This window comes from Rhinichthys klamathensis, unplaced genomic scaffold (genome assembly GCF_029890125.1).
Source record: "Rhinichthys klamathensis goyatoka isolate OS25496 unplaced genomic scaffold, OSU_Roscu_1.1 h1tg000004l_1, whole genome shotgun sequence".
In the NCBI taxonomy this organism is placed as follows: Eukaryota; Metazoa; Chordata; class Actinopteri; order Cypriniformes; family Leuciscidae; genus Rhinichthys; species Rhinichthys klamathensis.
Genome location: NW_026606557.1, coordinates 2,723,325 through 2,747,527, shown reverse-complemented (window position 1 = coordinate 2,747,527; position 24,203 = coordinate 2,723,325). Strand labels below are relative to the sequence as shown.

At 38.7% G+C, this 24,203-nt stretch overlaps 2 protein-coding genes across 4 annotated transcripts in view; one reads left to right on the top strand and one right to left on the bottom strand.

Annotated features, from left to right (window-relative positions):
- helz (helicase with zinc finger) overlaps window positions 1–19,337 on the bottom strand; it is an 82,650-nt gene extending 63,313 nt beyond the window's left edge. For all 3 annotated transcript variants that reach the window (XM_056251367.1, XM_056251375.1, XM_056251384.1), the window contains exons 1-12: window positions 19,229–19,337; window positions 12,154–12,360; window positions 10,526–10,562; window positions 10,029–10,153; window positions 8,812–8,868; window positions 8,547–8,595; window positions 8,368–8,443; window positions 6,294–6,492; window positions 5,339–5,446; window positions 4,073–4,373; window positions 2,679–2,946; window positions 400–739 (exon numbers count right to left, since the gene is read on the bottom strand). In XM_056251367.1, the coding sequence (XP_056107342.1) occupies window positions 400–739; window positions 2,679–2,946; window positions 4,073–4,373; window positions 5,339–5,446; window positions 6,294–6,492; window positions 8,368–8,443; window positions 8,547–8,595; window positions 8,812–8,868; window positions 10,029–10,153; window positions 10,526–10,562; window positions 12,154–12,342 (1,749 nt within the window). In that variant the 5' untranslated portion in view covers window positions 12,343–12,360; window positions 19,229–19,337. The remainder of the gene's footprint in view (window positions 1–399; window positions 740–2,678; window positions 2,947–4,072; window positions 4,374–5,338; window positions 5,447–6,293; window positions 6,493–8,367; window positions 8,444–8,546; window positions 8,596–8,811; window positions 8,869–10,028; window positions 10,154–10,525; window positions 10,563–12,153; window positions 12,361–19,228) is intronic.
- A 3,244-nt stretch (window positions 19,338–22,581) lies between these two features.
- pitpnc1a (phosphatidylinositol transfer protein cytoplasmic 1a) overlaps window positions 22,582–24,203 on the top strand; it is a 102,608-nt gene continuing 100,986 nt past the window's right edge. The window contains exon 1 of the mRNA XM_056251354.1: window positions 22,582–23,246. Coding sequence (XP_056107329.1) covers window positions 23,199–23,246 — 48 coding nt within the window. The 5' untranslated portion in view covers window positions 22,582–23,198. The remainder of the gene's footprint in view (window positions 23,247–24,203) is intronic.

Sequence of the window (24,203 nt, the reverse complement as noted above, 5' to 3'; positions counted from 1 at the left end):
TGCAATGCTTCATGGGATTGTAGTTCATTCCCTCACTAAAGCTGTTAAGTACACAGTCGTGTACCTTTTTCTTTTGGCCCGGTTTTGCATCAAATCAACGTTTTTTATGTTGTGATTCACCTCGTAGCTGGTTGGTTTGGTTCCCGGCTTATAACGCTTTAACCAAGACTACTTTGAAATCCCTATGGGAGAAATGAATGGAAAAAATACCTCCGGAACCAACGCTGCTGAAAAAGTGTGTGGGCACTAATGCACTCTGCTGGTTTTTATGGTGTACTGGCTATTTTAAAGGACTAGATAGAAGTTGCTAGGGTGTTCTGGTTGGTTACCAGGCTTTTTTGGCAAGCCAACACAATTAGCATAATTATGTGGGTCTAATGGACTGATGTCGTAATATACCTGTAGCTCCTGATCCGCCACCAGCCCCAGCTCATCACAGCAGTTCTTACAGACCCGCAGGAAGATGTAGTCTTTCGTCTTTTCCTCGATCAGGGCTTCGTACACGCGCTCCTTGGCTCCAGATGTCTGGTTCTGACCCATCCGCTCCTTGAAGAGGGGCAGCAGCAGCACAGAGTTGACCTTTGTCATGACTAGCCGCCCAGCCAGCGTATCCTCAGACAGCGTCTCGGTCAGCTTGAAACGAGCAAACAGCTGTCCGTTCTGAGCGTACTTAGCGCCGCCAGAAATGCCAGTCAACATAAAGCTTGTCACCAGCTGCAGGTTAACCTTGATGTTGAACCTATGAAGAAAAGAAAACACAACATCGTAACTTGGGATAACTGTTCTCCAGCTACTGTCCATCACCAATAGACACCAACTATTGAACATTGTGTACATGTCAGGAACTATAAGGAAGAATAATTAATCAATAATTAATCACAATATTTAAACGGGTGGTTTAATGCCCCCTTTTACAATATGGCACACACACACACACACACACACACACACACACACACACACACACACACACACACACACACACACACACACACACACACACACACACAGCTCTTGAAGCTCCGCCCTCTGTGCTGGGAACAGCAACTCATTTGCATTTAAAGGGACACACGAAACAACGCGTTTTCAACAGAGGCTGTTGTCCCCAGAGTGTGTGTGACCTTTTAGCTTAAAGTACCCTACAGATAAATTTTTTACAGCATGGTAAAATTGTCCCTTTTGAGGGTCAGTAAAAACGCGTTGTTTCGTGTGTGTCCCTTTAAATGCAAATGAGCTGCTGTTCCCGGCACAGAGGGCGGAGCTTCAAGAGCTGTGTGTGTGTGTGTGTGTGTGTGTGTAGCTCTGATTACCTCACGCAGACACACACTAAAATATCAGAAACTGTTCTGCCTTTTAAGTTTAATCTGGAGTCGGACAATGATGGAGAGACTCAAGAAGAAGAAGTGACAACATGTAGAATTCAACAGGACGTCTCTGAATGGTTAGTAGATGAATTTATGTTGCTGATGATGTGAAGTTAACTATCTTCAATTAGCATATTCTGTCATGATAATCAATAAATCGCTGGTGTGGGAACGGTTGTAAGATGCCTACAGAGTGACGTGATATTGCATTTGTGTTACGTACTTATTGCATAGACAGCTCGAGCAAACTCACAAATGTGCTCGACTACAACAACTCTTCCTCTTCTCAACATGGACTGTGTGTTCCCGGAGGCGGGATTATGTCAATTTTAGGGTTGGTGATGTCACTAACCGGGAGGAATGTCCTATAGTCCCTACCAGCCGTTTGTTGTAGTCCTTAAAAAACGATTTCTTTAAAAGCAAATATCTCCCTTTGCTTTGAACTTTGAGCGTTGCAACTTTGCAGATGTTGTTTATGCTCAAACAGCAACATCACACACTAACTAAAGTCAGGAAAGTGAAATCATAATCAACCACCCCTTTAACTAAATCTGATGTAAAACGCCTAGACACTCTCCATCTTCCATTAAACTCCCACAAACAACTCTCACTTGCTTTTCCAAACAAGACCACCAATGACCTCTAGTGGTAACAACCTGGAATTATTATGAAGACCATTGAATAACATTTCAGAATTCTGCCTTAATAAAGAAACAATATGCAATTTGATGCATAATGACCCAAGTTTTATGCAATTTTCCAGGAATCAGGGTAAATTTGTCATTATATCTTGATATAATGACAAATGCAGTTCTTAACAAGAAGATCTGAAGGTTTGAGAGGTTGCATGAAATCTTTAAAATAAAACTATGTTGAATGTGTTAAGTTTCAATTAAACAAGTTGTCCTTCAGAAGAACTGTATATACCAATAATTTTCATTAAATAAACGGTACTTTTGGATGGTTTTGTATCTATCCATGTCAAACCACAAAGATGCATGCTGGGCTTTCGCACCGGAGAAACCTTTTCATGGTTTCTACTAGAGCTAAAGGGGCTTTCGCACCAGGTAAAAAACGTTAAGAAAACTTTCCTGGCTAAACAAAAAATAACCTTAAAAAAAAATACTAATCTGAGTTTCATTAAATAACTGGTACTTTTGGATGTTTTTGTATCCATGTCAAACCACAAGGATGCATGCTGGTCTATTATTGTGCCATTTTATCAACTTCATATTTACCCACCCCAACATTTCCCATTATAAAAGCGAACTATGACTGGTTGATGTTGACTTCCAGACTTGATGGCCTACTCACTTGCTGACTTCTTTGTACTGAGCGATCTCCTCGATGTAGAGCAGGTCGTGCAGACGGGGCTGGTAATTGTCTCTGGTGAGGGTTTTGTCCAGCACGGACTGGGTGAACAGCTGGTCGGCAGAGAGGGGGATCTGGTAGCGGGTCAGTAGACTGCGCTCCAGATCCATGTTTTCATTGGGGACAAACTCCACAATGGTTTTACACGACGAGTCCCAGCGCTTCGCCGTCATCAGGAGCTGCTGTCGAGCCTGCATCAAGTGCTCCAGATCTGTGGGATTATGGGTAGTGGATTATGATAAATAGCTGATCTAGGGTCCAACTTGACAATATATTGATATGTATGAGGTTAGGATCTTTAGGAAGATGTACATTTCAAAGAGAGGACTCAAAATACTGTAAAATGAAAATGAAAAAAGTCTGTCATTATTTACACATCCTCATGTCTAAATATCTCAGTAAAGGACATTTAAAAGGTGATCGCTAAAAGATTGTTTTGTAAAACCTCAAATATTTTTTCCGCAATAAATGGTAATTTAGCCATAACAAATTTATAAATAAATATATACACTGCCGTTCAAAAGGTTTGGGACCGGTAAGATTTTATAGTCTCTTCAGCTCAATAAGGCTGCATTTATTTGATTAACCAAAAACATTTATTATTATTATCAATGTTGAAAACAGTTTTATTTTTTGATGAATATAAAGTTCAAAAGAACAGCATTTATTTGAAATAGAATCTTTTGTAACATTATAAACGTCTTTACTGTCACTTTTGGTCAATTTAATGCATCCTTGATGAATAAAAGTATTGATTTATTTTATTTATTTCCCCAACCAAAAAAATTATATTTTTTTTAAAGATGCTGAAAATTCAGCTTTGATGACGGGAATAAATTACCTTTAAAAATACATTCAAATAGAACATTTATTTTAAATTGTAATGATATTTCCCAATATACAGTTCATTTTTTTGTATTTTTAATCAAATAAATGCAGCCTTGGTGAGCAGAAGACTTTCAAAAACATTAAAAATCGTACCGATCCCAAACTTTTGAACAGCAGTGTATATATATATTCTACAAAAATAATAGGAATATTTCGTTTGGTTTGTTAGTTAGCAAGCTAAGATAGTTTTGTTGCAGGGTTCATTCCTTTGCTGAAACACTGGTGCTTTTTGGGGGTTATTTTTGAAGCTTTAAAATAACCACGGCACTAACTTTCACTTTACGTAAAAACAAACAGCATCTAAAATTAAAAATCAAACCAAAATCTCTCTCAAATTTTCTTTTGTGTTCCACCGTAAAGTCCTACATGCTTAGGACCACATGAGATTAGAGTAAAACCATTTCCAATTCATAAACAAGTCATTTTGAAGCATTTTCCCGCTGTCCTACCTTCGATGGAGGCGGCGTCCACCATCACTCGCTGCATGAGCACGGGCTCGGAGCCAAAATCGAAAACCACAGTCTGTCTGAAGGTCCCGAAGATCTCTGTACTAAAGGAGACCACCACAGTGTAAAGGCAGTGGTCCATGCCGTTCTGCACCAGGCTGGTTGCGCTCCACTCCTGGCAGCCGCCCTCGCACACCTCCTGAGGGACCTGGGCCGACGCGTCCCCGGCCGAGACCGCCGTAACCGAGAAATGTGGCCGGTTGGCGTCGTAAAGCAGAGCGATGCGGTGTAACGTGCGGACCGGCTGTTTGGGACAAAACAAATTCCTGTTTGCATCAGCCAAGAGATTCAAGAACACTAGCCCATTTTAAGGCTTTAAATGCATGAAACAGGATCTGTTTTTATTACATATGCAGGATATAGGAATTTCCACAACAAAGAAAAAAAAAAAAAGTTAGCAGATGGAATAACAACACTATTTAGTATCATTGTTTGCCATTATCGGGGGGCGGGGCTTAGTTCAATGTTTATGATAACATCCCAAACCACATAATCCCAAATAATTTAAACGTGCAGAACTCAAAGGTATTTAATTAAAGTCCCCCTGTGGTGAAAATCAAGTTTTTAATGTTGTTTATGTGGTGTTTTTATTATGCATTATTGTGCAAATTCATAAGTCGACAGCATTGCTGAGTATTTTCTCCTTAAAACTGCAGTGAACCAAAGACAGTCTCAAAAACACGGTTTGAAATCGCTGGTGTTTCTGACGTCACAAACTACCTTGTAACCAATCAGATCAACGTGTGATCGCCAACCAGTGGATCTCTGAGCTGGTGTGAGTGAGTGGAGGCGGGGCTAGTTTGAATATTCATAGAACCGTGTATACTAAATGAGGCAAGGGTGTAGAGTTACATTCAAGCTATTTTAAGCCATGAAGACGTTTTTTTTTTTCGAAGAAAAAACTGTTAAATATGTAATTTTGGTGATCAAAGATGAGTTTTAAGGGATTCAATTATTGACTACAGGGGATAGCCTTTCCATATCGCGATTCCTGCTTTTCCGTCCCCAAATTGAAATGATAATCAAGACTATTATTATACCACTTAAGATATTTAAGATTTTTATGACCTTAAATTTGAAACCTTTATAACATTAACAAGCATTTTTCTATAGTAAATAGTGTGACTTCTACTTTGAACATTATCAGATATGAATACTAATTTGACTCTCCACACTCTGTGGCTTGTGAAAGCGCTAGATTGCCCAAACCTTGCAGAAGAGCGTGAATGTCCAGGAGTGAGATGATTTCTTGCTGTTGACGGTAATCAAGAGATCGGAGTTGTGCTCCAGCGTAACTCCCTCCACACAGTCATTCATCTGCACAACAACACACACCATCAAATCAATACACAAGCAGGAACATCAGGGCTTGTGACTGTATAAGACAACTGTGTGTAAAAATATAAACTACGCTCTGGTGTCGTGGAAGGGACTTCTGTAACTTCCAAAACCGAAATGCAAGTTATTTACCAAGAGCCGAAAGCAAAAATACATTTTATTTAATAATCAATTAATTAAATCACAGCAACTTTTTAATGATATTTGATTATGATCACTTTTAAACGCTGGATGTAAAAAAAACTTTTCATGACTAAATAATGTAGTCAACAGGCTCAGTAAAAAGCAATATGTAATATAATACAGTGCATATATTTAGCAAAATTCACCTCTTTATAGTTATTTCCTAGCTGACTATTGAGTTTATGGACATTGAATGGCTTTCCAGAGGTAAACGTGACGTGTGTAACAACGTAATGAAAGCTAATGTAACATGACATTGTTTACAAGCTGTTTTTTGGACGACTTCCTGCGGTTGAAACCCTGATTGAGTGATTACATGAGATATAATACATATCAGTCATACTTGTGATTACTGGATGTTAGGCACACTAGAAAAATGTTTACTGAAGTTTTGTTCAGGCATCAACTGAAAACATAGACTAAAAGATCTTGATGCATCTATGAAAAAATAATACACTGACGGTCATCGGTGGACCGATAATTAACTGTCACAGTTTCAGTCAATGATTTCAGCTCCTCAAAACTTCATTCAAAGTTGCCGAAATTTCGGTGTGCATCACTACTTCAGAGACTGGTTTACTAAAGGGAAACAAAACACCTCTCTCTAGTGAACTGTTAAGATATTGGTTCACGAGGGCCGTACCACTCTCTCCGGCGTGAGTGAGTTGATCCATTTCTCGATGAGCGCCTCCATGTAGTTCTCGGTGAAGTGTTTGCCTTCCTGCTGCTGCTTGAGGCGGATGAGTCGAGAGGCGTAGCGCTGTTGCCATTCTGTCAGCTCCTCCTGAGAGTGAGCCGAGGTGCACTGAGCTCCGTACCGACACAGACCCTGCTCTAAAAACCTGCGCAAATACAGACAAAACACCACATTATTATAATTAATTAGGCCTCCAAATTAACTTGTTTCACTCACCGGACAATTTGGCTACTACATTTTTTAAGTTAACGGCCATTCAGAACTTCTACTAGCCAAAAAAAATCATAATTTAATAGGGCTGTAGTCAACCAAAGAAATCCTTAGTCGACCAAAGTCCTGTCCTGCGCAACGACCAGTCGACAAAAAAAAAAAAAAAAGATATGTTTTGCATTTTGATTGAACATTTATTTAACAATTGTCATAGAGCATTTATAAAACAACAACGAAAAAACATCAATAATACATAAAACTATAATAATAATACAATTCTTTGAAAATTAAGTGATTTTTTTAACTGCAAAGTGTGGAGCTCTGTCCTAGGTCAATAGTGACAGTCACAATCGCGCACCTGACCACACCACACGCTACAAAAAATATAACTGCAAAAACTGCCAAATAATGAATAAATCCTAACAAAAGCTCGTTTACAGGCTGTATATTCTTCTTTGATTTCAAAGCTATGGGTTAACTTTTGTCCAGCCGATCTAGGCGTTTTAAAACAAACACACAAAAAACCCAAATAGCCTAAAAAACAATCCTAATAATAATAGGCTGTATAGTAGGAAGGCATATAGGTTTATTTTCATTTTGTTACATTATTTAGGCTATTTTCAAACGTGTCAAGTGTACAAATAAAAACAAAAACATAAGAAAACACAATCCATTTAGTCAGCATAATAAAGCCGTTAAAGGGCCTGCTCACATATCGCGTCTTTTGCGCGCTCAAGTTCGTTATTTCAAATGTAGGCGCGCGGTATGTATGCGCGCTCATAATGGAAGCGACGCGGTCGTTTTTTCCAAGCGCGTCCGCGCCGCAGCAGCAGCGCAGCCACAGGTGTGGTTCCCGAGTGCTCTACGTGGTGCACTAAACTGTGGCGCTGTTACAAAATAGCCTAAATTACAGCATTTAAAGTTGGGGATAAAAGTAGGCTACAGTAATATATAACTGCTTATAAAAGGAATAAATATCAAGGAGTAAATCAATGAAAATTTTCTTTCTATTGGTAAAAAAAAAAAGGTCAGTCGACCAAGACGGCATCGACCGATTAGTCGACTAAACGACTAAAGTTGACAGCCCTATAATTTCACCAGATTAACTACGCCACAGTTTATATATAATACTTATATTATAAAATTGGGATTTCATAAATTAATTTCTTATTCAAACAATACCCTGTCATCCAGCATCTCCTCCCTTCCCCTTTCATCCTCAACACCAAAAACTTTCAGGTTGACAGATCAATACAGTACAAAGAACAATGTAGGGTGTTGGAAAATAACAATCTTTTCTTGTAACCAAATGCTTTTTAATCTTCACGATTGCTTTGATGCAAATGAACAGGCGCGCCGTTATTTGTTGCGTAGTGACGTGTGTTCAAGCAAGCCAGATATGCATAGATTCTGCGCAATACGCTGTATTTAATATATCATGATGACTCACGAGTTGAGTATTTGCGCTAAATCTGCGCAGATTTGGCTTACACGAACTTCCCCAGCAAAGTGAATAAACATAATAAGTAACCGGCCATATTGGCTAGTGATTTGACAGCGTTACACGCCACAGTTGAGTTTTCCCAGCATTTGGCGGGTTTTAATTTCAAACCCTGATTATATTCGATAATAGAGAGCAACAACACATGATCTGATCACCTGGACAAGGTGTAGAAAATCAAAAGTTTTGACAAAGTGACAGAATAAATCACACAAATTATGGTACTATTACAATTTGGCATTATAATTCGGTTATTTTTGGTGTCAGCCACACTAAAATCAGCACTATTTGCTGACAGGACTAGCGTACCTTTTACACAATGTGTATTCCTCACTACTAGTGACCCCACGAGGAGGAGGACGAAACTGCCAGCCTTCCTGAACATCTGTTCCGGAGAACGTCACAAAGAAAGAGATAGCATGTCAGTGCAAACACCAAGCTCACAGAAGAGCTAGAACATCAGAGGTGAAAAAGGATCCCGAACTCACCCTCCTCATTGTCTTCAACCACCTCTGACGATACTTTAGTCCTCACAGACTGCAATTGAGACAAAGCTCGTGATTCATGCGCAAAAACACACACCGTCGACTAACATGTCTCTTAGACACGCACAAAAGCTGTGGTGAGAGGTACTAGTTCTTGGTTCATGAAAGTCATTTGAAATTCAAAGATCTTTTTCACACTTGGAATTCAAAGATCTTTTTCACTTTCATATGGGAAATATAAGACAATCATAGTAAAAAACAAACTGACCTCTATTTCTGAGAGGAGCCTCTTCAGTCTTGTCATGTCTTTCGTCATGATCCCATTCTGTGAAAAACAAAATGGCTTAGTAAATTTCAGCCATTTAAAAGTAAAACGTTTACAATGCAAATGAGAAGTTTTACAGGACAACTGTAAAACCTCAAGCCTACAGAGCTCTTAAGTTTAGAGAGGATATTGAAGTTTACAGTGCAACTGTACATATTAGAGCAAAACTGTACATCTTTAGAGCACCAAAAGGTGAGAGCAAAGTTGAAGTTTACAGTGCGATTGTAAACTTCATAAAGCAACTGTAAAGTTGAGAGCAACATTGTGAATTTGACAGTGCTATTGTGAAGCATGTACAATTGTAAAAGCTTACAGAGAGCACCTAAAGTTGATAGCAAATTTGTAGTTTGTAATGTTTGCAAAGCAAAATTGTGAACGTTTACAGTGCGATTGTACAAATATAAGACTGTCAAGTTCACAGAATACCTAAAATTGAGAACAAAATTGTAGTTTATAGCTAAATACTGTAGTTTAGATTTGTAAAGTCTGACTATAACTGTCAAAATTGAAGTTTACAGTGCAACTGTACATTTTAGAGCAAACCTGTAAAGTTTACAGAGCACCTAAAGCTGAGCAAATTTGTAAATTGTAAAGTTTACAGCTGTAAAGTTGAGAGCAACACTGTGAAGTTTACAGTGCAATTGTGAAGCATGTACAATTGTAAAAGCTTACAGAGCACCTAAAGTTGAGAGCAAATTTGTAGTTTGTAATGTTTGCAAAGCAAAATTGTGAACGTTTACAGTGCGATTGTACAATTGTAAGACTGTAAAGTTCACAGAACACCTACAATTAAGAACAAAATTGTAGTTTATAGCTAAATACTGTAGTTTAGATTTGTAAAGTTTGACTATAACTGTCAAAATTTAAGTTTACAGTGCAACTGTACATTTTAGAGCAAACCTGTAAAGTTTACAGAGCACCTAAAGCTGAGCAAATGTGTAAATTGTAAAGTTTACAACTGTAAAGTTGAGAGCAAAATTGTGAATTTCACAGTGCAGTTTACAAATATATATATTTTTTTTACAATTCCACACATTCAAATTAACTCATGTCCAAAAATAAAAGACAATACAAGCTTATACAAGCATGATTTAAATCTGAAATACATTTTACAATACATTAAGCCGACTCATTTGGAGAGGAAATCTGGGTTGGTTTACCAGTGGTTCTCCATAGAGGGCTTTAGAGAGAACGCCACACACTTCCTGTAAGCTCCCGTCCAGTAGCATACTCTGAAGCCCTGCCATGAAACTGCCATCTCCCTTCCCCAGCTCCTCAGCAAACACTGCGTGAACAAACACACTCGAGCGATCAAACCAGCTCACACACAAACCAGGCGTCCCATAATCCGGAGCGCTCTGGTGAGAGGAATGGTTCTACATAAGAGCCTTTTATCAAATTTCACAGGTACCACAATTTTGATACTACATACTATTTCACGGTTTTGTATTGTTTTTGTTTTTTTAAATCAATTCAATATACAGTAGTCGACATTTGAAGTGGATCAAAACCTTCCGTCAAAGTTATACATGAATTTTGAACAATACCCGGTCTTGTCTCAGGACAACTTTGATGAACTTTTTTGATCCACTTCAAATGTCGACTACTGTAGTTCAATACGTTATTAGAGAAGAGCAGCTCTTTTTTGGTTTCTTACTGTGCTTGCAGTCTTCATCAGCCTGATCGTAGTCTTTCTGTTGGATTAAAAGAACACACAAATCGTTTACTTTTACCCCTTCCTTATCAAAAGTGCAAAACTAATAATAATGAAAATAAGAAATTATAGTGAAAATATGGCTCCACATTAACTTATACTACTTTTAAAAGTTTTGAAATTGGCTGATAAAATCAATAGACATACTTTGAACTAACTTTGATGGAACCTGTGTAATGACAATTTTACTGACAATTTGAGTATTTAGATCTTCAAAAACACACTAAATGTCAAACTGAAACATTCAGGACACACTCGTTTTATAGTCGTTGGACACTTGAGTCTAGTTGATGACAGACTTAAAAACGGTGTTCGCACTCGAGTCGAGCTAATCTTCAAAGACGGGTTTATCTTTTAATTAAGAAACATTGCAGGTCAAAGATACAGGGCAGGATATCAACACACATCACCAGCCAAACAGGGATATTGTTTTAAAGTGGCCAGGTTTTTGGTGTTGTAAAGTAATAATGATGATGCATGATGGATGTCTGTTTTGGTGGTATGGGTATGTCCTGATCTTCAGTGCTGTTATGTCACTTACACACTCCGAATAGATCATAGATGCCTCAAAACATACAAAAGGTAGGATTTTTTTCCCTTAGAAACAAAACTCAAAGTATTCAATATTTCCCCAAACACGTCAGTAATGTACTTTACACATCTGTATATGCTAGTATAGATCCAAACCAAAGCAAACCAATACAAAACAATTATGTTTTAGGTAGTGCTGTCAAACGAACAAAATATTTAACCGCGATTAATCGCATTAATGTCATAGTTAACTCGCGATTAATCACAATTAATCGCACATTTTTATCTATTCTAAATATCTCTTGATTTATTTTTGTCCCATTCTTTTTTTCTCATTTTAATGCTCTTATCAACATGGAAAAGTGGATCGGCTTGCTTTGTGCCAATGTTTTTTTATTGAAAACAACATTGACAATACTGTGTTCAATTTCACACTAAAACATTCTTACTTGGAGCAAATAATCTCTCACACAATGTAACACTGTCCATCAATAAAAGGGTGAAAGAAATACTGACGAGGTCCTGATATTGACGAGGGGGCGGAGCTTCGCATCAGCTGTGTGTGTGTGTGTGTGTGTGTGTGTGTGTGTTTGTGTGCTTGGCCATCATCAAGTGGTATTTCAGACTGGACGTGCTGCGATGATGATAGCTCAGTTCACAACGACAAAACACACAGATCACTTTGGTCTTTTCAATGGAACCATTTGGCAACTTTTTAAAAGGAAACTTTCCATTCAGAATCTTATTGGCATCCATTTCGGCGTCTCGCGCTCGTCATCCACTCAAAACTTAACGTTAACCAACTATTTGGCCGGCTCGCAAGCCCAAACAAGTGTGTGCGGCGTCGTGCCTGTTGTTGTAAAAAAATGTACGCCGTTAAAATGGGTTTGCGTTAACGCCGTTAATAACGCGTTTAACTGACAGCCCTAGTTTTAGGTTAATAAATAACAAATTTAATAAACCCCCCGTCATAAATCCACTTCCAGACACACACACATTCGAAAACAACATGGATGTGCTTCTGTGTGGTGCAGTCTCACCAGCTGGAGTCGTGCTGCTATGCGGTAGAGCAGGGCACGCTTTCGGAGGAGGGCCGTGTTGGGGGTCGGGGTCCGGGGCCCCATGGCCAGCAGGGCCTCTGTGCTGTGGGCCACTGCCGCCTCATACTCCTGCCTCACTAATGATCCAATGGCCTCGTCACATGACTTCTGTGGCCTCCTGTCCTCCATGACTCTGGGACAGAGTTTCTGTCATGGGAGATACAAGGGGTTAAACACTTCAAAATTGCCATATGTGAGTAGCAAACCTCTGTGCCTGCTGGACATTTGCTTAAATTGCAGTAATACAGCGGGTCCCAAAGAGCATCTGGACACATAAGTCATACTTAAAAGACACTATGAACTGCTCTTATTTTTTATGGAATATTGCAGTGATTTATACGTCGTGCACATACTTTTTTTTTTTTTCATGTGCCTCAATCTTTAATCAAAATAACTTCCCCTCGCTCTTGCAGCTCATCTCTTCTCTGATGATGCGTTTACTTGCGTGAGGGCGGGGCAACCTGTCACTCACATGAGATCAGCCAATAGCAAACCACAGCATCCAATCAAATCCACATGGACAAAATCAAGCCCCGCCCTACATCTGTTCTTGTTCGAGAAGCCGTTTCACGCTGATATACGTCACAATAGGGAAGAAAAGACTTTAAAACTGTTTAAATCTAAATTTTCAGTTCACTTGACTATTATTTTTCCTCATTGTCTTTGAATCATTGTCTGTTTTGGTGATAATTACTGGATGTATGAAGTTGGTTCTCCTCAAGTTCACACAGGCGTAGAAAATCACATTCCCACATATCAACAACATGATGAACTAACGCTTGACAACCACAAAGTTTCACAGCGCTTTTTGTCTGGGAATTTAGCGGTGAGAAGTTATGATTACTATTCAAGGCAGAAACAACTATAAAAACAGTTGAATGTCTATCTGAAAAACTGAAACCTGAGGAATGTACCGACTCGAGACACACAAAATTGCACTCAAATGCACATTTTCACACCGGTTGCGCTGGTTTGTGCAAATACTATTGTAGTGTGTGGAGTCATTTTTCCTTTTCTGTAATAATCGGGTCACAGCTGTAACGTCCATCTGGGCTGTGTTAGCAGAGGCTGCTGGGAACGCTTTTTCCACATTGTTTTTTTTGTGGGGGAACGCTCCAAAAAAGTATATTCTAAGCAACTCATGAAGCGACATATGTCCTGGATCAACTGATGACCATCATATGAACAGACGCAAATAATAATTCGGCCACCACAATACTTTGGTTATGACTGGAACTTTCATTACACTATCAAATAATAGTAAATAATAAAGGTACTAGTGCCTTAGCATTTTGAACATTTCGTGTTTTTTTTTTTTTATGTAAATCTTTTTTGAATCATTAAAATATAAAGTGTGTACCAGTGTAAATGATTTTATAATCATTCTGCATCTGCACCATGGTATTTATCAAAGTACCATAGTACTACCATCTGATACCATCACTGTACAATGATGCCGGATAAGGGTGCTCCGATCACTGGAAGTAGTATTAGCCGAAATGATCACGGAAATAAAAAATACTATTATTAACAACAATGTATTTTAGGTGTAAAAAAAAATTAGATGAGGAAGTATAATGAATTGACAACTCTTTATTTATTGGGGTGCAACATATTCCATTCCCTTCCATAGAGGTGATTAGGAACAGCTCAGAGCTTAACAAATATAACAATCGTTCCAGTCTTCATCAACAGAAAGTAATCAAATGTAAAACCACTGTATAGTCTTCACTGTATAAATTAAAGATGGATTAATCCTACTAAAGAGCAGTGAGTGATTTTTGTTGTTTGATTAACATTGAAACAGACGGCAGCAGGAATATTAGGCTGCTGTCACTTTAAGACCGAATGCACGGATCCTTTATACCGATACACGTGCCACTTATTTCCCAGCTGTTTATGTTCACTTGAGATGTAACTGACGGTGTTATAAGCGAACACTCACCAAACCGGGGCGTTTTGACATTTCTGTGTGTTTTTAACCTTTTAGGAGCGAAACCTGAAGCTCAAAGTTCACTTTGCTTCTCCGTGTTCCCCTTCGTCTCGGAGCGAGCACAGAAAGTCGCTCGAGGAACAGTATCACTTTCACAGCTTAATGTAGTTTTAATAACTTTTTATTATCGAGCACGTCTTGCAGTTTAGTAATTGTAGACTGTGTTTTACAACAATCATTGTTAGTTCACCCCAAAATGTAAAATTCTGTCAGTAATTACTCACCCTCATGTTGTTCCAACCCCGTAAGACCTTCATTCATCTTCAGAACACAAATTAAGATATTTTTGATTAAATCTGAGAGCTGGATCACTCCTCCATAAGCTTCTAAGGGATCGAAACTGGCCGGCCCAAAAGTTATGAAAGACATCGTTAAAATGACTACAGTGGCTCAATCTTAAGTTTATCAAGCGACGAGAACACTTTTTGTGCGCAAAAAAACAAACAAAAATAACGACTTTATTCAACTATTCATTTCCTTCTCTGTGGGCCGTGAGATTTCACGTAGTGTAACAGCGCAGCACTTCTGTGTTGCACGTCACACGCAGACTCACTATTGGCCGACGCTGGTCATGTGTGTGATGATGCGTGTGACGTACAACACAGAAGCGTTGCGCTGTTTCACTACGTGAAATCTCTCGGCCCACAGAGAGGGAAATTAATAGTTGAATAAAGTCGTTATTTTTGTTTGTTTTTTTGCGCACAAAAAGTATTCTCGTCGCTTGATAAACTTAAGGTTGAGCCACTGTAGTCATTTTAACGATGTCTTTCATAACTTTTCCGGACCGGCAAGTTTCGATCCCTTAGGGTGCTTTCACACCTGCCTCATTTAGTTCGGGTTGAATCGCACTAGAGTTCGTTTTCCCCCTTGGTGCGGTTCGTTTGGGCAGGTGTGAACCAAAAGCGGACCAAACAAGCGTACCGAGACCTCCTCGAAGAGTTGGTCTCGGTACGCTTTCAAACGAACTCTGGAGCGGTTCGTTTGTGGTGAGAACATGATCCGAGCTCGAACATACCCAACTGCCAAAGAACTGTGCGTTTTTGGACTAAACCAGCTGCCGTAGCCAAACAAAACTACTATTTATATAGCCAATAGCGCTCCCTTTAAGCCATGACTGACTTACCGCGTTCTGCACTCTCACTAAAATCTCATCATAAACACTGAAGTTGTCCGCACTGCACAGTGAATCTCTTATTTATATCGCGTCTAGACTTTGTTGTTTATGAGGGGTTTGCGAAAGGATAAAGCTTGTGCACATTCGGACCAGAGCAATCAGTGTGGTGTGAAAACGAACCAAAACCCCTGAAAAATGCTACAAAGTATAATTGTACGCCCTTGGTCCGGACCAAATGAACCGAACTACAGATGTGAAAGCACCCTTAGAAGCCTATGGAGGAGTGATCCAGCTCTCTGATTTAACCAAAATTATCTTAATTTGTGTTCCGAAGATGAACGAAAGTCTTACGGGGTTGGAACAACATGAGGGCGAGTAATTACTGACAGAATATCCATTTTGGGGTGAACTAACCCTTTTAGTTTTGGCTTTTCGGGAGGAATGAAAGCGCACCACTGTGTACTAAAACATCACAGCTCTAGTTTCTTGCTGTCATTGCTGTAGGGTTGCTGTTGTTGCAATGTTTCAGGAAAGACATTGCAAATATATTGTCCTTTTCAGACACCTGGTAAAACTGCCAGATGGTGAATGAAGCGAAGCAATTTTAGCTGCGCATAGACAAATTTTGAGTAATCTGATCGGTCTTTATAGAGACCACCCATCAAACTATAATTGCTGCCAGACAGTATAGAAAGGGTAACAAATATGGACGTCCCTTGGGGCCGTTTTAGCCTTTTTTTTTTTACCTGATTGGTATCGGCTATCCTAAGCCCGATCCTTTATTTTACGCCTGCTGTCACGCAGGTGTTGAGCAGTAGGTGGCGGTATACACTTCAAGTGGGTTTTACCAACCGCCATTAAAAGGGAAAGAAGAAGCTCAATGTGTGGGGTGCGTCTCAATTAGCTCCCTAACTTCCTAGGCACTGCTAAGGACAGTGTGGCTCACTACACATTGTGTAGAGACACTGTTTGCTCTGTTTTCAGCGACATGACAACTTCCTCAATGTACAACATCATGAACATCATGAACAACAATATATATATTAGTGTGTCATTAAGTGTAGTGAGTTTGGCTCACGTGAATTATGTTTCGCCCTTCAAAACTTCTGTTAAGGGAGCATAGTGAGCATCGATGCTCCCTGGTTTTCGCGGTGCACTGTGGGACTTTTTTAGGAAGCGAACGTTTCAGTGCACTGGTAGGACTCTGCGATTGATACAGCCCTAAAATGGCCGACTCCCTGATGAGTGCCCTGACTACTGAACATAAAGCTGATTGAGACGCACCCGAGGTCTGTTTTAGCGCGCCACACACACACACACATATTTAATGCACACTTTTGTAACAATTTACTGGAAAGTTGTTTATTTTCTGTTTATTTTTATCAGACTGTCCGAGACTGTCATTGCCATAACCGCGTTGCTATATAGGTTGCGTCTTGCTTGCTCGGACTTGACTGACAAGTAAAATACAAGAAGTTTATAAAAATAATAAGTTTATATCAGCATTTATATCACCATATTCTTAATTGTGACCATACAGTCGGTTTACAACTTCTACCATTGTAACTGATTTTTACACCAACAAATGTCTTTACACAGTGCCTGTGTGTGTATATATATATATATATATATTGATGATACTATTTATATTGATGAGTATCAAATCATCATATCAGAGTGATTTCTGAAGGATCATGTGACACTGAAGACTGGAGTAATGATGCTGAAAATACAGCTTTGATCACAGGAATAAATTACATTTTATCTTATATTAAAATAGAAAACCATTATTTTAAATTGTAATAATATTTCACAATATTACAGTTGTTCTGTATTTTTGATCAAATAAATGCAGGCTTGATAAGCAGAAGATACTTTCTGTCAAAAACTTTAAAAATGGTAATATTTCCAAACTTTTGACCGGTACTGTATATCCTAGGCCTATAAATGTATTTACTGTAATTGTTATAATTGATGTCAGATGACACTTTTTTTCTTTTTTTACATTTGAGCTCCTGCCCCTGAGAAACTCTCTGCACATCCCTGTATAGATTGGATTGATTTTAATAACTTCTTTAATGTAGGCCTACTTGAAGTGTGCACCAAAGACTACAAAATACAAGTATCGGATCGGGGCTCGGTATCGGCAGATACTCAATATTCAGTTCAACTCTGACAGGAGGCACAAAAAACTTGGGACATCCCTAGTAACAAACATTATTTATCATGCGTATATATATCATATTTTGTAATAGTGTACAGTACACTAAAATAAGTATTTAGAAATGTCACCCGCTGCTTTGCAAATCTATTATTGAAACTATAGTCTCCAACAAAATATCATAGTTATTGTTATATTGTCTAATAATTATATATATATATACACACACACATAGGAAACTATTACACAATGTTTCTTTTTCTTTAGAGTTTACTATCATTCTGTCCTAAAATTTTAGCTTTACACCATTGCATGACTACAGCTACTTTTAACTTAACGTTCAGTTTTATTTTACATTTCTAAAATAATGTGGCCTGGGGACTTAAGAATGTGCTGCTAATAAACTGCAAACTTTATAAGCGTTTTACCATTGAAGGACGAACATTTTATATATTTACCATGATATATATAAATTAATATACTGTATGCTATATAAAAACGATGAATCACATGAATTACTGATATGTTATACATTATATATATTTTTTTTCAATGCAGCGTAAATGTCTTCAAAAGCCATTGGATCCTGCAAGTTGTAAATAAAGTTTGTGGCAGGCAACTAAAAGCAAAACTGAAGAAAATATTAATAAAGTACCATGTAACATGATATACATAACTGCACTGTTGTTGATATGAACAATGTAAAATGTTTATGTTTAACACATCCCGTCCGTCCAGAGTCTCTCACTTACACACACACACACACACACATTACGATGAGACTGTCAGATATCACACACACAATAACACACAGTCTTAGCAAACCAACATCTAATTAACCACGAGCGCACCAAACAAGGCAACAGAGCCTCAGTAAAATATATAAACACTCTATATTTGGATTCCGGGTCAGTTAATAATAGATGTCCCGTCTGAGTGTGAGTGTGTGGCCGCGTCTCAAAAGCCATCGTGCTGCCTACCAAGACAACATTATTGAGGAATCACCGCCACAGACACGTTCCGCACGTACAGTTCCATCGTTCGACTCACACGTGTCACCAGGTCGATTAGAACGCGCGATTCGAACGTTCAAACCCCGGTTCCGAACTCTAAAACGTGATGTCTAGGAAGGCAGCCCGCTAGGTTTTGAAACACAGCCACTGAGTCCGTTCAGAAAGAACAACAACAACTGCGTGTGTTCCGCCACATCAACGCGAATACTCACAATCAGCCGAAGCGTGCAGCGATATTTAATATACGATTACATGACGTTGATGCGAATTATCGATCACTTCTATATAAAAGAGAAAGATAATAAAACGCGTATGCCATTGCCTTCTGCGATGTTCGCTGCTCTCATGGCCTTGAGTTCCAGCCGCCCCCGGACACACACATTCACATCATCCTGCAACATTTACAAAACTATCTTTCCTGAATCTCACTCATATACACTCTGACTCAGCACTGATGCGTCTGTCCGTGTGTGTGTGAGATGATCAACGCGGATGTGAAGTGAATATCGCAGTTACACGCGAACATCTTTAGCTGCTAGTCAGAGTAGCGCAGCTGCGATCAGGCCTTTTCATCATCACATTACTCGTGCTAACACGCGCCGCGATACCTCGCGTTCCGACGCGCGTGTTACACGAGCTGACAGCCGCGTGTCGATGGCGGGATCGACGGAGGAGAGAGCCGAGGAGGGCGAACGGCGCGCGGCAGGAAGGTGTTGGAGGAAGTCTGCACTTACCTAGCTTTACTTTCTACGCCATCTTGGATCCACTTGTCAGCTGTCGCAGTGCATTATGGGTCAAATATTTCTGCGCACCGCTTCCTGCCAGCACTCGCTCAGAACCAACACACACTCACACACACACTCACACACTCACTGCAGGAGCTTCGTGCTGTAGACCAGATTCACTTCTTAACTGCTATTTTCTAACTTAAGATACACACTTTTCCTTAAGAATGTTCTTATCTTTTCTTTTTAAGGTCGTTCTTAAGACAAAATTTGGTTACACTTTATTCGGTAACTTTATTTTACAGAGTCCTTGTTACATATATGTTACATGTAGTTACCATAGTAATAACAGTAAATTGTGCATAATTACATGATTATGCATAATTTACTGTTATTACTATGGTAAGTACATGCATGCAACTAACCCTCAACCAAACCCTAACCGTAACTCTATATAGTAAGTCTACATGTAGTTGCTTAATATCACAGTCACAGTACTTAAATATATTACACTGTAACAATGACACCTTAAACTAAAGTGTAACCCTTTATTTTAAGGTGTAGTAGTTACATTGTTACTCAAATAAGTACTGAGTAATATTAATTAACATGTACTTACTATAGAGTTACTGTTAAGGTTTAGTTTAGTTACTTGTAATTATACATAATTTACATTATCTATCTATCTATCTATCTATCTATCATATGTTTGTCTATCTATCTATCTATCTATCTATCATCTGTTTGTCTATCTATCTGTTTATCTATCTATCTATCTATCTATCTATCATCTGTTTGTCTATCTATCTATCCATCCGTCCGTCCGTCTTTCTATCAAGTGAGATAAATAAAATAATTGCCATACATCTATGATTTATGTTTATTTACAGTTTTTTTATTCGCTTTGGTACTATTTTCACAAGCAAGGCGTATATTTTCAAAACTCACAAACATCAAACATTTCAGCACGTTTTCAACTGTGTTAGTACAATACACAAAATCACAAAGTATGTGTTTCACAACACAAAATAACGGTTTCATCTATACAATCATTTCATTCACAATAACTGCCTTCCATAAAGCTCTTACTTTCAAAATTTTGATTAGCATCTCTTCACGTTCAGTTTAATGCATTTGTCTATTATTTAATCCATTAATTAATCATTTTGTTCATCTGTAGATTTAGATATTGATTCTATAGACAGTTTCTATAGAACTTTTTTTTGTGCAATTTCCAATATGTATAACCAAATCATGTAATGAATTTGTTTCACATAGGCTAAGTGATTTATAGATTATAACCACCACTATATGTCCAAAGTGTGTGCACACGCGTGCATGTGTGTGTGTGTGACAGAGAAATGTGCCATTTGTGAAGAGAGCATGCAGGATAGAGTGAGAGGAATAATGACTGCATACTGTTTCAGATTGATCAGAGATTCATCAGTAGAAGGGAGAAAGATGTCATCAAATACACCATTTTACATAACAGTGTGTATGGCATGTGATACTCTAAACAGATTACCATGGTAGAGACTGACTGTAACTACTGTAATCAGATGTTCTTCCCTTATAAAGAAGAACTACAGTATTAGTTTCAGTCATATGTGAGAACATTTACTGTGTTGCCAGCAAACTAGCACAAAACCTCATGACAGTTTCATATAACTTCATCAGACCTTTTGATGACACTCTAGACATATAACATTATGGATTCAATTTGTACGTGTATTTTCTAATGTGGCAACTGTAGCCTGTTACTGTAATTATTTCAGGAACAAGGCTGATTTGAAACATGTATCTTGCATTGTTTGCTGTTGAATGAACTGATTGTTAAAAGTACTAAACCGAAATAAGATCACACTGTTGTGTTTCGGTGATTAAACCAAATGTTCTCATTACATATTACAATAATCCTGTGTTTAAAACAATTATTGTGTGTGGACTGAAATGTGAAAGTATGAGGTCAGGGTAAGTAGGGTTGAAAGTAGCCTATGACTATCTGTGTTACGAGTAGGGTTGCCACCTGTCCCGGTTTTACCGGGATTGTCCTTCTTTTTAATAACCTGTCCCGGGAAATTTACGCACTCTCCCGGGACACTGAATGTCCCGGTTTTCGAAAGGCTACGTGAATATGTATGTTCAAACTGTGTAGCGCGCGCAACGGCAGAGAGCGAGAGACCTTGCGTGTGTGTGCTAGTGTGAGTCGAGTCTGCCTCAAGAAGCGCATAAGAAGCGCATGTAATCTGAGTGTGGAGCGCGCTTGCTGCACGAGGCGCGGGCGCGAGCACTTCCGTTTTTCTATCAACAGTGGAAACAACTTAAAATAGGCCTACTACTCTATCATTTCTGGTCATAGAAAATAAACATCATTCGCAACAATACATCATTCGCAACTACTTTTATTTGTGTAAACTCACAATAACAAGAAAACGTTGTGCTTTTGTAAAATAAAATAAAACAATCAGTCGCGCTCTTTTATGGTCTCCGTGAACTGGATCGCGTCTCAAAATAAACAAGCCCATAGGCTAAAGCTTGAAATGTCCACTTTTAAACGAACAAATTCGAATCAAAAGAAAATACAGTCTGATTATGTAATCCATATGAATTTCTTCTCTAAAGGCGCATCTGCTTTACAGCGGAGATGGAGATATGTTGCAGCCGATTTAGAAAATACTAGTTTATTAATAAACAATTAAAATGCCTCGTTACTTTTTCAGAAACATTTATAATAGCCTATAAATCATCTATAGCCTTAGAAATATAGTGTTTGGCCTTAGAAAACCATTTTATCCATATAATTTGTGAATATTTTAAATGCTTATTAAAGGGGCAAAAAAAAAATCATGAACAAAAATCTGAAAATACGCGAATATAGGATATATTTTTGCGCAGCATTTGGTGTATAGGCGGGCCTACAGTTAAAATTTAAATTTTGGTGTTCAACCGTTCATTTTTGGTCTTCAAACACCCCTCTCTCCCCTCCCCCCCCCCCCCCCCCCCCCCCCAGTTGGGCGGGTAATATGTCCCGGTTTTTTATCAGACATAGGTGGCAACCCTAGTTACAAGTGTGATTAGTTTAGATTTTTGTCCTAAGAGTTTTGAAAATGTACATCTTTTCAAGAGTACCAAAGCGAATAAAAAAACACTTTTATTTTGTATTACTAAATACTGATATTCATTTATTTAATATATTTGTCACAGTATCTTGCATTTTACTTCACAAGACATACGTGACAGCTCAGATTTTTTTCAACCATCCACAAACTTATATGCAAGCAAGCAAACAAACTCTTTTTCGCTGGGTTTATTGCAGCGGCTGGTGTGTGGTGTTTACAGTCACTAGCGCCGCCTGTCGGTTGAAGGCGTTATTGACCGATGAAAACATTGTGATGCGTTGCGCCACACACACTGCCACATTGAGTGTGTCTTTCTCCTCGCAAACTTACCATCCCGCGTTAGCGCAGCGGAGTAAACCACAGCTGCACAATATCTCTCACCAGATTAGAAGAGGAAAACAATGCAATAACTCCAGGTGCGCCGTGTTTACTTTGACATTTACCCAGATCAACGCTATATCATCTGTGTGGAGCGGGACGGGACAGGTGCACGGGAAGCAGCGGTTCATTAAAGAAGACGAGAGCACACATCCGCTTCATTTTAAAGTTGAAAAACACCATAAACACCGGGACGCGGCGACAATAGTCTTCTCCGCTGGATTTCTGGCGTGTTTCCCCGCGCGTAAAAACGCACGAGCATCTGCAAATTCCAAGAGTGAATTCATTACAACATCACAAGCCGCGGGCGCGCGCGAACGTTCACCGCAAACACAAACGGCAAGAGCGTTTTCTACAGAAGTGCACTGATATTTTCCATCTTTCTATGTGACAACTCGTGATTGCATGCATCACCAGATGGCTCAATTGATTTAGATGATCACTGGCACCCGATCTAGCGTGGGAATCATAAGGAGAGGACGATGTTGGTGAAGGAGTACCGAATATGTATGCCACTAACTGTGGAAGAGGTAAGTGCACTAAGCTTATATTTAGCGATTGATCACTGTTATCGAATGGTGAACTCTTGGGAGTATATGAAAAACAGTTAAAATTCAATATATCCAGTGACTCATTGGTAAATTCACCCCAATGACTTTTATTTTTGGTTAATTTGCCTCAAAATGGCATTGTCGTTTATTTGACGGCAGTTTACACCAGTTTTTCTTGTTTGCAACTTTTCCCTCTCTCCCGGAGATGCAGTGCAGCAATTCATAGTTCTCCTCTTGGTGGCGCTGTGGAACTTTCCATTGCCATCGCTCTTTGGCCGGGATGGGAGTTGTTGTTGCTCATTTAGTGTGGTTTTGACATTGTTTCGATGTACTTTTTAATTGGAAAACAAGATGATTACTTTGATAAACTGTTCATTACAGTCATTTGGATGGGCACGCTTTTTTTTTATAAACAGTCATTTACAATGGACCTCTTTCAGACCAGTATCATTTCTGAAATTGAAAACCCTGCAGCTGATACAGACTGACATGATCTTTTATTTTATAACGTAAATGAACGATTAACTCAATTTGGACTGCATTACATTGTTTTTTTTTGGGATCCACGGCTATCCTAATGCATCATAACCAATAACGACTTGTATTTTTCTACACAATCAATCAATTCGAAATAGGACTTTAGGAATGGCTGAAATAACAAATTAAATCAAACGTGGAGCTTTGTGTTTTTAGTCTGTTAAAATTGAGGTCATATTTATGCTAGTGAACTCCTAAAAGTTGACAAAATTAACAAACTGGCAATAAAAAAGCCATTTGATATGTCTAAACCTCCTGTTTCAGTAGGATATACGTAAATCTAAAGTCCCCATGAAATCAAAATGTATGTTTTTTTTGGCTTTGAGTATGTTAGCCTTATAAGCTAGTTTGCTCCAAAACAATGACAAAGTTCACATTCAGAAGACAAGCGTTAAAAAC